The 13,529-nt window shown below is 31.2% G+C and overlaps 1 protein-coding gene across 1 annotated transcript; it reads right to left on the bottom strand.

Annotated features, from left to right (window-relative positions):
* Nucleotides 1-2,586: 2,586 nt before the first annotated feature.
* LOC116028992 (aspartate carbamoyltransferase, chloroplastic-like) lies at nt 2,587-12,415 on the bottom strand. The gene is made up of 6 exons (XM_031270866.1): nt 11,557-12,415; nt 4,469-5,053; nt 4,256-4,395; nt 3,433-3,606; nt 2,990-3,226; nt 2,587-2,897 (listed from the first exon to the last, which is right to left on the bottom strand). Exons 2-6 carry the CDS (start codon nt 5,028-5,030, stop codon nt 2,790-2,792), a joined length of 1,221 nt encoding a protein of 406 aa, XP_031126726.1. The 5' UTR covers nt 5,031-5,053; nt 11,557-12,415; the 3' UTR covers nt 2,587-2,789.
* Nucleotides 12,416-13,529: the final 1,114 nt, after the last annotated feature.

Genomic DNA, 13,529 nt, shown 5'->3' with positions numbered 1-13,529 from the left:
TGCATGCTGTGGTATTGCTTTATAACTACTATCATAGGAAGCGACATCACGAACTGGAGTTTCTTGATTTCATATCGTTTACTAAGCTGGCTGTTGTATTGAAACCAACGTTGGTGGCTTACATGAATCTCATGCGTCAAGCAGATTATTCTAAGATGGATGGTTTCGAGAATGAACTTTCACAAACAGAAAAGGCAATAGTCAATGCTTGCAGTGTGTCTTCAGCTCTGGATGCATCAAAAACTGTTCCAATTGTAGATGGTTGGCCGGTGTCTAAGGTTGCCATCTTTTTAGTGAATTTGAGGAAGGAAAATTGCATGCTAATAGATAGTTCCATTACCCATGGGGTTTGGTCTGTGATTGAGAAAGATGTGGAGGTCTCCAGTGCTAATGCAGATAATCCTCTAGAATCAAAATGCAAAAGCAAACAGAAAGGAGCTGCAGAAACATTTTTGGAAGATCAGGAAATTAATTCTAATGATGCTAGGCTTCTGGATTTGGCTCTTTTAGCTGTTAAAGATGCAACAGGTATTTTGGGCATAAATACATGTCTTAGTTTTATGAGATCTTAATTCCTTGAAACTTACATATGAGTCATGAGTGATTGATATCTTTACACATTTGTTAGCTTTCCTGTCTTTCTCTTACCTTTTTGTTTATTTTTCCTTTCTTGGGTGGCTAGTGGTTGGGAGAATACAAACATAATGATATCTGACATACTTGGGAAAAACTCTCTTTTAATTTGGTCATCAGGGTTTAAGAAAATATGCTTAGCAATAAAATATTTGTTGATGCAATGTCATATAAAATATTGAAATTACGGGAAAAGGGTCAAATAGGCCCTTAAAATTTACACCAAAAGTCAATTAGGCACCTAAACTTTGAAAATGTGCAATTAAACACTCAAACATGTTATTTTTGGTCTAATAAGTCAAATTTACCAGTAACCAACAGGTTACCAGTCAAAAATTGCCCGAAAACATCACCAATTCACCATCGACCAAAAGGTCGGAGAATGGTCGCCTTCTCATGGAGATGGCAACCGGTGACTTGATATATTTTAATTTTTACTTTGTAACAAAGTTCCCAATATGTGCATGGAAAGATTAAAAAATTATTTCAATTTTAACAATTTTAATTAAACTTCAAAAAATAAAACAAATGAAATTTAAAATATCTATAATACAAAAATACTAATTGAATAGAAGATTTCAATTTTATCTTATTATAATAAATTAAATTTGACATATCTATTTTGATTTATAATTTTTGTTATTTTAATAGAATATATATATTTTTCATTCTTATAAATTCTATTACCATTAAATTATCATATTATTATTTAATGACTTTAAAAAAGATAGAGATATAAATTATTACCATTAAAGAATATATATATATATATATATATATATATATATATATATATATATATATATAGTTTAGGACAAGAATGGTATAAGAACTCTTTTATGAAATGGTGGTCCAAATTTCAGACAAATACACAAGTCATGTCTGAAATATTCATTAGTTAACAAGGTTAAAACTCCACCCTAATTGAATGAGTTCCTCAGTGACAACATTTGTTAATTACATTTCATTAAGAGACTATATCCACCACTGAGATAATAATTGAATGACTAAATGTAAAAATATCAATAATTATGAGACTGAGCCAACTATATCCCCATAATTGGATCTTAAAAAGAATGTATTTTACCCTTATATTTAAATTTTACTGAATAAATGTTGCTGGAATTCCTAAAGCAAGAGGAGATCTAAACTGCTAATGGGGATTCAAATACAATTATTTATTCCATAGTAACACTGTACCATGTGTGCTGTCTTTTACCAAAATGGATTTTTTTGTGGATAGGACTAAATGAGAAAGTAGATGGTGGAGGGCCGATGACAATGACAAGTTTTGGCCACATTTGCACATCAATTTTGAAAAGTAAATGAGAAAATTACATTCGCCAAACATTGCCTAAGCAGAATCTTTAGTGGTTGGACTTGGACGCAGTATTCTATGTGATAATAATAATAAGTTTATAACCACTATATTTCTAAAATTTTATATATATAAAAATAGATACCGGTTCGAACAGGGCTTTCCGTGCGACCGATGCAGATTGCACCATTAGATATTCATAAATGCACCACACAATATTCGGAAATGCACCAGAATGAAATACACAAATACACCCCACCATAAAAATAAACCACACCCTAATGGTGCGTTTCTTAATACTTTATGGTGCATTTATGCATATCTAATGGTGAATGACTGCACAGTCGCACGAGAACATGAAATATAAAAAATATTATTATATCATCAAATTAAATATATTAGTGGTGGACCGGGGAGGAAGCTTCTTTCTTTAGTCTTCCGAATAAATTATTTTCGTGGAAAATTATTGCTCCCGTATAGGAGGATACATTCGCATTTGACCAAGACTTTTCGCGGAATACATTCCTACGTAAACNTAAAAAAAAAAAAAAAAAAAAAAAAAAAAAAAAAAAAAAAAAAAAACAACAACAACAACAACAACAAAAACAAAAAAAAGTAGGGAAAAGAAAAACACATTTTCACGGCAAAGGTGATTTTAGATTTTGTCAAAAGATTCATGATTCACACTGGTGTGGATAATGAGCCAAAGTCAGGCGTCAAGGTTTGATGGTTTATTGAAACAAAATCTGGACTAGGTTAGGTCCTGTCCTCAATCAAGGATGGCATTATTTTCAAAATTTTGTAGAGAAAAACATGGTGCGTTGGTGGGTGGGTGCACTCACCAGCCAACAAGTAGAAGCTTTAAAAGAGCCATTCTAATGTAGAGGCCATTCTTGGCTTGTCTGAAGTACGCAGCCCTTGGATCTCCATCCACGTCCACAGTTATCTACAAACACAACACAACGGGTGATTTTAGAATTTAACGAACAAATGGATTCTAAAGTTTTCTTCTTTCAAAAGAAGGTGAAGAAGGGTAACCTCGTCTAGCCTTGGCAAAGGATGCATGACAACAGCATGTTTCTGCATTGCCCTCGTAACCTCTAGGTCCACTATGTACTTGCCTCGGGCTTCTTCATATAAATCAATTCGCTCCCCAAACCTCTCTCGTTGGATACGGGTTTGATAAAGCACATCGCATTTGGAAGCCACCTCTAGTAAATCAGCACTTTCCTCCCAATCAACTCCTTGTGAAGTCAGATAGTCCTTTATGTCATCCTGGAAAAAAAAATTAATTAAGCACATCTGATATTACTCCTTTCATAAACTGTGTTTTTCTTTTCTTTTCTCTTTTTTTTTTTTTATCTAGGGGTAAGATAGACATAATTAGATTGCACCTTGGTATGCATGAGATTAATTTATTAAATGTTTTATCTCAAAGTAAAAAGATAAAACTGTTAACCACATACAATATACCCTCCTACCTTCATTTTTACCACATCAGGGGAGACAAAGTAAATCTTCACATCCTGGTATTTAGCAAGTAGATAAGCAAGTGACCTAACTGTCCTTCCATAAGCAAGATCACCAACAAGGGCAACTTTTATCCCGTCAAGTTTTCCTATCTCCCTTTGAATGGTGTATACATCCAGTAGGGCCTGCTCGTGTAAAAAATGAGAAACTATTATGCCCAATTAAAAGTGACAACATAAATAAAATAAAATAAATTACTTATTAGATTCATATTGAGAGAAATGGTAAAATAGTTGTGTGCACTATATACTGCATGCAGTGGGTTCTATTTGTAGGTTCTTGTTTAGACAGCATGCAAGACAAGAGTTACATAAGACTTTTCCAATACAAGGAAACAGTGATTAAGGATAAAAATGCCATGTTTGCATTCTAGAGTAATTTGTTCCTAACAATTTAACTACTAAATACATCATCTAATCAAATCCAGCTCCAAGGATTCTACCTAAAGTTCCTTAAATTTCACAATGAAACAAGATGAACCAGATTCAGGGGTTTTGTCTGAACAGAAAAACTATTAATCAATGATGGCCCACAGACTTTATCAATATGACAATATACCGATTTTTTACAATAAGGTCTTCGGTATAAGTTAGGTATTTGTGAAATTGGAAGTCATGCATCATGAGAATGACAGCGCCTCAAAAATATGCATATACTTGGACTAATCATATAGTTAATAGAATTGCATGCAAGCATTAGAAACAGCGTTTGAACTCCATTAAGATAATATAAAAATATATTTAACAATATTGAATGACCAGGAGAAATGCAAACCTGAGTTGGGTGTTGACCAGGACCATCTCCTGCATTAATAATGGGAATGTTGGCTGTGGCTGCTGCTCTTCTGGCAGCACCACTTTCAAAGTGCCTCATGACAATTATATCAGAGTAACCTTCAACTGTTCTTATTGTGTCTGCAAATTAAATAAAAATATTAGAATTAAGGATCTACTCACACAGCATTTAAGGCCATCCAACTAAAGCTACCTTCAAGTGTTTCCCCTTTTGCTGCAGATGAAAACTCACGCGCATTTTCCGTTGTCAAAACTTCCCCACCAAGACGCTTCATGGCAGACTCAAATGAAAGCCTAGTCCTAGTGGAAGGTTCATAGAAAAGGGTAGCCATCAGATACCCCTTAAGCGTCTGGCTTTCAGGTGATCCTTTCTCAACATTCTCCATTTCACGTGCCACTTCAAATATAGCATTAAGTGTATCTCTGTCAAATTGTTGAGCTTCAATTACATCATCGAGTAGGAATTTATTTCCCTCTATGAACCAAGGTTTTCTTTCAATCCCTACTGCTCTACAGAGGATACTACTATTCTTTCTCAGGTTCCTTGCAACTAGTTGCTTTTTGTCCCATTTCCTGATAGATGATAACAGTGAATTTTGCGTATCGGCAGATGCAGATATAGACTTCATGTTACAAGTTTGGTTGAAGCAGAGATTAAGGCAGTTGAACATAACTTCATTATGACAACTCCTACCTCTAGACCCAAATACAGTACCATGAAAGCTACTTGTAGAAAAGGTAGCTGAAGAAGCCATCACAATATGTAAAAAGTACCCACCTGCATGTAACAAGAGCCCATCAAGAACATGGCAATTTTAATACAATTTATAAATTCAATTATTTTCTGCATTAGCACTTTGCAAAAATTTTAAATGGAAGAAAAATTCATATCTAAAAATATAGGAAAAGAAAACCCATTTCTCAATTCTGATGTTTAGAATCTGCCATCAGCCCATCAATCCAATCAATGTTTAAAACTTCAGCTTTTCAAGAGAACAGTAAAAAGAACTTTTTTCATTCATAGAAAGGCAAACATGTGTGTGTAAAAGCTCAAAGCAGAGAGAAAGAGAGTTTATTTTGGCAACATTTGGTGCATATGTGATGCCACACTGCACCAGTGGCATCATAATTTATCCGGCCATAATTAGTGCATGCATGGCAACAACTTTGTTTATCCGTAGAGTACATCAACATTAAAAATGTACTACACTACTACATTTGCATTTCATCTATGTGTAATTGGTGTACACATGGGAAGAGAAATGTATAATTATTTGAAAAATTTTAAACTGAAGAAAAAGATTAGCTCCAAGAAACTGAAATTGGAGGGAATAATAATCAATCCTTGGTAATTGAAAGAAACTGAAAAAATACAAGTATAATAAATCATTTAAATTCATTGTTTGTAGAAAATTGAAATTAATTACAAATGTTGAAAGAAACAAAAAAGACTGGTAAAGTCACTTTTATACCTGTGCAATTGAACTGCAAAAACAATTTAAAAAAGTTCTCCCAAGTTCTGAGGATCTTGTAAAAACACTTATCTACCAGTAATGATTTCCCATTTTTGTAGAGGTTCTAATTGCAGAACCTCAATTGAGGTTCTAATTAACGAACATCAAGGGTGTGTTTGGTAGCCCGGAAAATGATTTCCAGGCTTTTGGTGTTTGGCAGTGCTTGGAAAATACAGTCAACGGAAAACAATTTCCGTTGACCCAAGAAAATGAGGTCATTTTCCGGACTTGGCTTCAACAATTATTTTGCCAAAATGGCCACATATGTTACTTTGTAAAAGAAATATATTATTTTATATTATTATTATTATTATTTTATATTTTAAAAAAATAATTAAAATACAAAATTATGCAATTTAACACATTTTCCAGAAAATGAACCAAACACACAAAGACAGTTTTCCATAATGCAATCAAACATCGGAAATGAAACTGTTTTTCGGAAAATGAGTCATTTTCCAAAAAACATTTTCCAGAAGTCATTTTCCTGCTTTCCAAACACACCCCAAATGATGTTCTGCAATACGTTCTCTATTTTTCAATTTCTTAATTTTCCTGAAATTGAAAAATTATCCACTTACTAAACAACCCTCTCTTTTTTTTTTTGGATTAACGAGGTAAACCCAACTCCTCACTGAGTGAGTATGTGAGTAAACCCTCGCCTTGTGACCCTAGCCGGCAAAGAATCACAATGAGGTAAACCAGCTTAGGTTACCCATAGCTGACCGGCTCAAACCCAAGAGCTTGAGGTTCGAACCCACGACTTCTCGGCTGCAGGTGTAACTCTAGTACACTTGGGCTGCCCTTACGGGCAACCACCCTCTCTCTTGTCTCTAGAAATGGACATTCATTTCGCAACAGGGATGATTGGGTAATAAAAGAACATGAACCGAGTTTGGAATGCACAAGACAATTATCCCAAAATCAAACCAAATCCCCAGATTACTCTTATCTCAAGATTTTTCCCTGCTTATTCAATTACTTATTTACTCATTCAATTACTTATTTACTCAGTACAGACCTCAGATTAAAAAATCACCACAAACAATTTCAACAAGACACCAAACAAAGACTTGGCATTCAAATAACGAAAGATGAAATCAAATCCAAAAATATGAAACTCAAAATCATCTCCAACAGTTGAGAAACGCCGAAAATTAAATCAGTTCTCCCAAACAAAACCAACAACTTGAACATATGCACATACGGGTATGAGTAAGAGATTTAAACCTCAAATTACAAACAGTTTCAAAAGCTTCCTCTCTAGGTTAGCAGGGTCACAATCCACTAAGAAAAATTGACGTTGTTCCTGAGAGTGTTGAGTGATGAGGGTTTTACACTTTTTGTTTTAAAGATTTGAGGGTTTAATCTGATTGGGCAAATTATGATTCAGTCCCTGACAAGCGATTGTTGTTTGGGCGTAACGTAGGGGTATTTGATTCAATTGTGAAATATCATAATTAGAGCTTTTTGAAAAGGCTTAATATTCGAAATAAGTAAAATCAGAATAAGAATCTTGAAAAAGGTTTAATAGTCAAGAACTTGATTCGCCTTGACCCACATTTTCCAAAAAAAAAAAAAGTATATTTTCTTCAATTTCTTTAATGCATAATCATTATATTTATAAATCTATGCATTTGTTTTTCTTATAATAAATTACAAGTTAAAATTTATTTATTTTCATTTTTATTATAATTATCATTAATCATTATGCTTATTATAAAATGTTAATTTATAATTTTATTTTAATATATACAATTAATATTATCATTATTAAAATAAATATATTTTCCTTCAAAGAAATAACTTATTAATATATTTATGTTTATGTTTCTTTTTTTTTTCGAGTACATCTATATTCTATATATATATTAAAACAGAAGTACTAGCTTTCCCGCTCATTTTAGTCCAAAAATTTTGAAATCGGTCAACATAATAATATATAATAATTCCTTATCAGAAATTCTAACCTTCCTTATCATTCCTTATTTATGGCTAAAATTGACAAAATATTCAAAATATGATTCCATTCTTTATTATACACGGAAATATTTTATTCAATTCCATTCTTGGATTCCTTATTTATTAATGAAATATATAGCATTCAAATTACTTTTATTTTAATTATATTTCAGATTTCAGACATCTATTATAGTATTCCTTATAATATGATGTATATTATAGTATTCAAAAAAAATATTATTATATTATGTTAATGTACATAATTAAACTAGTGTTTTACCCGTGCGGTGCACGGAAAAAATTTTGTTATTCTGAATTTAAATAAAAAAAAATTTTTAAAAATACAAATATATTAAAATGTACAATATAATAACATAGTTGAATTTTCATATATTTGGTCAAGTATCTATTATCATAGCAGACAAAATTAAAATTTTCTATGATTAATATAATCTCTAATCATGTACATATTTATATGAATTTATAGAGATAAAATTACATAATTAAATTGAATTATTCCTAATCTTATTTCATATATATTATTAATTCTAACAATATGAATAATAACTAAGAAAATTGTACTTAGAAATTAAAAAATGTAAATTTTAAATTTTCTATATGTGATTTTAAACTCTAATCAAACACATTTTCTTATATGATTGTGTAATACAGTGTATATACAAATAATATTTATTAATTTGTATATATGTAAATTCTATAACATAATTTCTATAATTATAATTTATATTGATATATTATAATTAAAATAATTAAATTTAGAAATTAAAAAATAGCATTTTAATTTTGTATGATTAATATAATGCATAAGTATATGTATGTATGTATTTTTTAAAATATAAATACTTATGAATACACATTTTGTTAATTTTATAATTTTATTCTTAATTATATTTTATATTTTATTAATTATAATTAAGAATATTACATTTACAAATTAAAAGAATTTAATTTTTAAATTTATATGGATTAATGTAGTCCCTAACTATATTACATATTTAGACAAATTTTTAAATATATTTGAATTTTTAATTAAGAGTATGAGTTTAGACATGTTTTAAAATAATTTTTTTAATAAGTAACCATTGTAGTAATTTATAATTAGTGTGTATAATTATGTCAGTAATCACAATTCTATAAAAAAAAGGTATATATTTTCATATTGTACAAAATACTATAAATATAATATATGTCTACAATGGATAAAAAGAGAAATTGATATTTTTTTTATTATATAGATATTTACAAATATTATATAATTTTTTTCTTTGCGTGAAAAAACATTCTTATTTTAAAATTTTACATTGATATCTGAGTTTTATTTTGATATCTACTTTGGTGATATTTTAAACTTTGAGTAACACTTGTGTGAGACCGTCTTACGAGTCTCAATCCGTAAGACGGACCAGATCTTTGATTAATAGGTCGGATCTTTGACCTCGTTAATTAAAGATTCGACCCGTCTCACAAATTAAGACCATGAGACGGTCACATATAAGTTTTTGCCTTAAACTTTTGTTGGTTATCATAAATAGTACTCTCTCCGCTCCATTTTACCTGTCATATTTACTATTCATTGGTCAAATCAACTCTTTCTTTATTGCTTATATTCCTTAGTAATTTTTTTAATTTTTTTTTGTATTTAATAGTACTTTTAATTTTAATGTAGTTTCTAAATATATATAAATTTTATATATTAATACTAAACTTAATATTATGAAAAATTAGATTAAAAATAATTTGAATCAATCCTCGTTAAACGAATCAGACAACCAAAATGGGACGGAGGTAGTAATAGATATCTGGAAACCATTTAGTTTTGTTTCTAAATATTTTCCAACCCCCGTAAATGAAGCACAATCAAAACATTTATAAATCATCATTTAAATAATAGGTCCACAATAGACTTTGTAGTTCAATATTTGTAGATCTATGATATGTTTTTAACTAATTTATTGAAAGTTCATTTCTTTTAGTTCTATGATATCTTATTCTTCTTCATTTTAAATTGATAGATCTCGATATGATGCATCATTCTTAAATATGTGAATTTCAATTAATTTAATAAAATTATATTTAAATGTGAGACATTTATCCAATAACATTATTTTTTTTTTCAAACTCCGCAAATGTAAATTAGTTTAATTAGTTCACTTTTATGTTAGTTTTTCTTCAGTTTTGTTATTAACGGAAATTTATTTGTTTTGGGCTCATAATATTTAAATAATTCATATTATTTTAGATTTTTAAATATTTACAATTTATGGTATTTTATAAAATTTGTTTGCAGCATTTGTACTAAAAAAAAACTTTTAAATTAATGCAATAATACTTATATTTGTTATTAGTAGAATGCTAAAATCATAATAATGATATATTTTACTTTTCACATTTTTAAACTTTGAAAACCAACATCATTTATGTATGAACAAATTTATATATAGTAGTAATAATATTATAGTTATTTTTAAAAGTTAGATGAAGTAATTCTAAAAAAAAAAAGTTAGATTAAGTAAACAAATTGATCAACATAAAATTTTTTTGATGAACTTTTGACATGCAATAATGATTCAATATATGTATATATGTATTATAATTATTATTTTCTCTTTTTAGCAATATGTGTGTGTGTGTGTGTGTGTATATATATATATATATATATATATATGAAGAAAAAAATATACCAAATAGCAATGAGATTGTACTTGATATATTTTAATTTTTACTTTGTAACAAAGTTCCCAATATGTGCATGGAAAGATTAAAAAATTATTTCAATTTTAACAATTTTAATTAAACTTCAAAAAATAAAACAAATGAAATTTAAAATATCTATAATACAAAAATACTAATTGAATAGAAGATTTCAATTTTCTCTTATTATAATAAATTAAATTTGACATATCTATTTTGATTTATAATTTTTGTTATTTTAATAGAATATATATATTTTACATTCTTATAAATTCTATTACCATTAAATTATCATATTATTATTTAATGACTTTAAAAAAGATAGAGATATAAATTATTACCATTAAAGAATAAATATATATATATATATATACACACACAGTTTAGGACAAGAATCCACCTTGATCCATGGTATAAGAACTCTTTTATGAAATGGTGGACCAAATTTCAGACAAATACACAAGTCATGTCTGAAATATTCATTAGTTAACAAGGTTAAAACTCCACCCTAATTGAATGAGTTCCTTTTCCAAGCTATAAAGTGGAGTTTATAGGCCATTTATAGCCATTATGTTGTGGTATTAAACAGAAGTAACGGTTTCCGTTACTTAGCCTATAATGATGGCACGTAGGCTATTTAAGCAATGGTCCTCCCACCGCTCCTGGTACAGGGACACAGACTACACCATCTAGTTGCACAGGCCTCACAATCCTTCAAGTAATGCTACGGATATGACAACTATGGCTGGAGGTACATGATCCTATTAGCTTCCGCAATAAGGTTAGATTATTACAGCTTCTATGTTTGTATATTTGATCTAACATTTGGTATCAGAGCATGTTTAAGCTCTGCCTAGTTGTTTAAATTATATCAGGTACATATCTGATTAATATAATATGCAGTATATGTTTTACTGTTTTTTCGTAGAAAGTATTATGCTGTTTGTATATCACTGTTCCAGTATCTGTCCACATATATATCGAGTTTCATATATGTATATATATAATTGTTATTTTTTCGAGCAACTATTGTTTTTCGGAATATAAAGGAATAATTTCGAAATTAATTAATAGTAAAAATAAATAAATAAACCTGCTGTAATCTGCTTTCGCTGGAGAGTTGCCGGATTTGTTCGCCGGTTACGGTCTCTTTTCGGTGGCGATGGTGGTAGATGGTGGGCGACGGAGGCAGAAGGCGGTGGCGAGGCTGGCTTCCCAAGCTACGCTCGCCGCTGAGTCTCTCTCTTTTTCTTATTGGCCGCAGTCTGCTGGGACGGCGGAGGGGCGGCAGTGTTGGGTTGAGGGTGGCGAGCGCCGGTGTACCAGCCGACTCGTCTTCCGGTGTTCTCTCTCCCTTTTCCGTCGATCTCTCTCTCGTCGATCTATCTCTCTCTGCTGGACGACCGCAATCTGTTGCAACGGAGAGATGCGGCGGTGGCAGAGCTGGGATCTCCGGCGACGTCGCTTCAGGCTCCTGTCGACGACGCCGAGAGGAATCCGGTGGCGTCGCGGCTAGATGAATCCGGTGGCGTCGCGGCTAGATCGACGGCGGACGTTGGCGCTGCGAAAAGGAAAACGGCAGCAACGACGACTGACGGTGACCGGTGATGACGGATCCTTCGATCGGCGGACGACGGTTGGTGTCGCGAACAGGGGCGAACGGCGGCTGTCTCAGGTCCGGTGGTCGCTAGGTGGCGACGACGCAATTTGAAGTCGCGGTCGGCGGAGCGTCGGTGGCAATCATCGTCTCTCTCTCTGGTTTTGGCCGTTTGCCGTTGGACTGTGGACGGAACCGCGTGCGGTGAATGGTGGCGGCGGCGGCTGAGGGATGCCGGTGCGTCAACGATGGCGGTGGCGCAAACGGCGGGCTCTGGCCGGCGACCTCTCTCCGCGTCTCTCTCTGTTTTTCCGGTAATACTATCTCACTGGCTGCGGATGGTTTATGTTGTGTAGCTAGGTTTTTGGTTTTGGGTCAATTGAATGATTAAGGAACTGATGTAATGGGATAATAAAATTGGGCTGGGTTTGGCCCTTTTTCGGCCAGGCCCAGTTACTTTAAAAAAAAATTGTTATTATAATTGGGCTTATTTGGTTGTTTAAGGCATATGGATTTGCTTTAAATAATTAGCACACTCATAATAATAAATGGGCCTTCTCTGGCTCTTAGGCTTGCTTAAATATTTTCCATCATCATATTTGGGTTCCTTCAAGCTTAATTGTTCAGTTTATTTCCGTAATTAATCATTAAATTATTATTCATATTTAGACAAATTTGTTCTATGAATTTTAATTTAATATTGCGGTGTATAATAAATTGCTTGAAGTATTGCATTTTTATTTTGAATATATAGGTTAATAATATATTAATATGCATAATCCTATCATGCTTTGCATATATATAATTATTTTATAGTTATACTTATGCATTTAGAAAAGCATGTTTTAAAGGTGTATTTTGCATATTATTAGCTTATAAATTCTTTTTGAAATATTATTCATTTTTGGATTCATTAAGACCCTATAAGGTAGCTAGTTTGGTTTCCCCTTCAATTTTTGACATACTTTTGTCTTCTTGGGGCTTCAAAACCTATTTGAACAAGCTATTTGGGACTTATCTGGGTCATTAAAGTATGACTTCCACCATTGAATAATAATATTAGTGGTAATTGAACAAGCTTTTTAGGACCAATTGTTATCATATTAGTATATTGTTGACAATAAAGGTTAAATTGCTATTTTTTGTGACTAATTGTTGTTATTATGTTAATAACATCAATAAAGTTTTAGTCAAGAACCGCTTTTAATTATGCCTTTATATCAGTTAATAAAAGTTGAAAATTATTAGTTTTTACATTTTTCAACATTAATTAAAGTTTTTGGGATTTTAATTTTATTAAGTTTTAAAATTTTTCCTGAAAAATATTAAAGGCTTGCGGTTCTAGCAATTTGTTTTTTCCATTTCAAATCTCCTAATTGTTATAATGTTATGTGATGATTATGACTATTCATTGAAATATTTGTCATAATTTGATAATATTTTGATTATGGAGTGTGATTTTGTGTGTT

This window comes from Ipomoea triloba, chromosome 1, assembly GCF_003576645.1.
Source record: "Ipomoea triloba cultivar NCNSP0323 chromosome 1, ASM357664v1".
NCBI classification, from domain to species: domain Eukaryota; kingdom Viridiplantae; phylum Streptophyta; class Magnoliopsida; order Solanales; family Convolvulaceae; genus Ipomoea; species Ipomoea triloba.
The sequence above is the reverse complement of the archived record's forward strand: the minus strand, read 5'-3'. Positions and strand labels throughout refer to the sequence as shown.

Excerpts from the sequence above, each read along its gene's own strand:
- LOC116028992 (XM_031270866.1), bottom strand. The coding sequence starts at position 5,030 with ATGGCTTCTTCAGCTACCTTTTCTACAAGTAGCTTTCATGGTACTGTA. Across the intron at positions 4,396-4,468 it reads AAAAGGGGAAACACTTGAAG|ACACAATAAGAACAGTTGAA; the intron begins GTAGCTTTAGTT and ends TTTAATTTGCAG. Across the intron at positions 2,898-2,989 it reads CTTTGCCAAGGCTAGACGAG|ATAACTGTGGACGTGGATGG; the intron begins GTTACCCTTCTT and ends TTGTGTTTGTAG.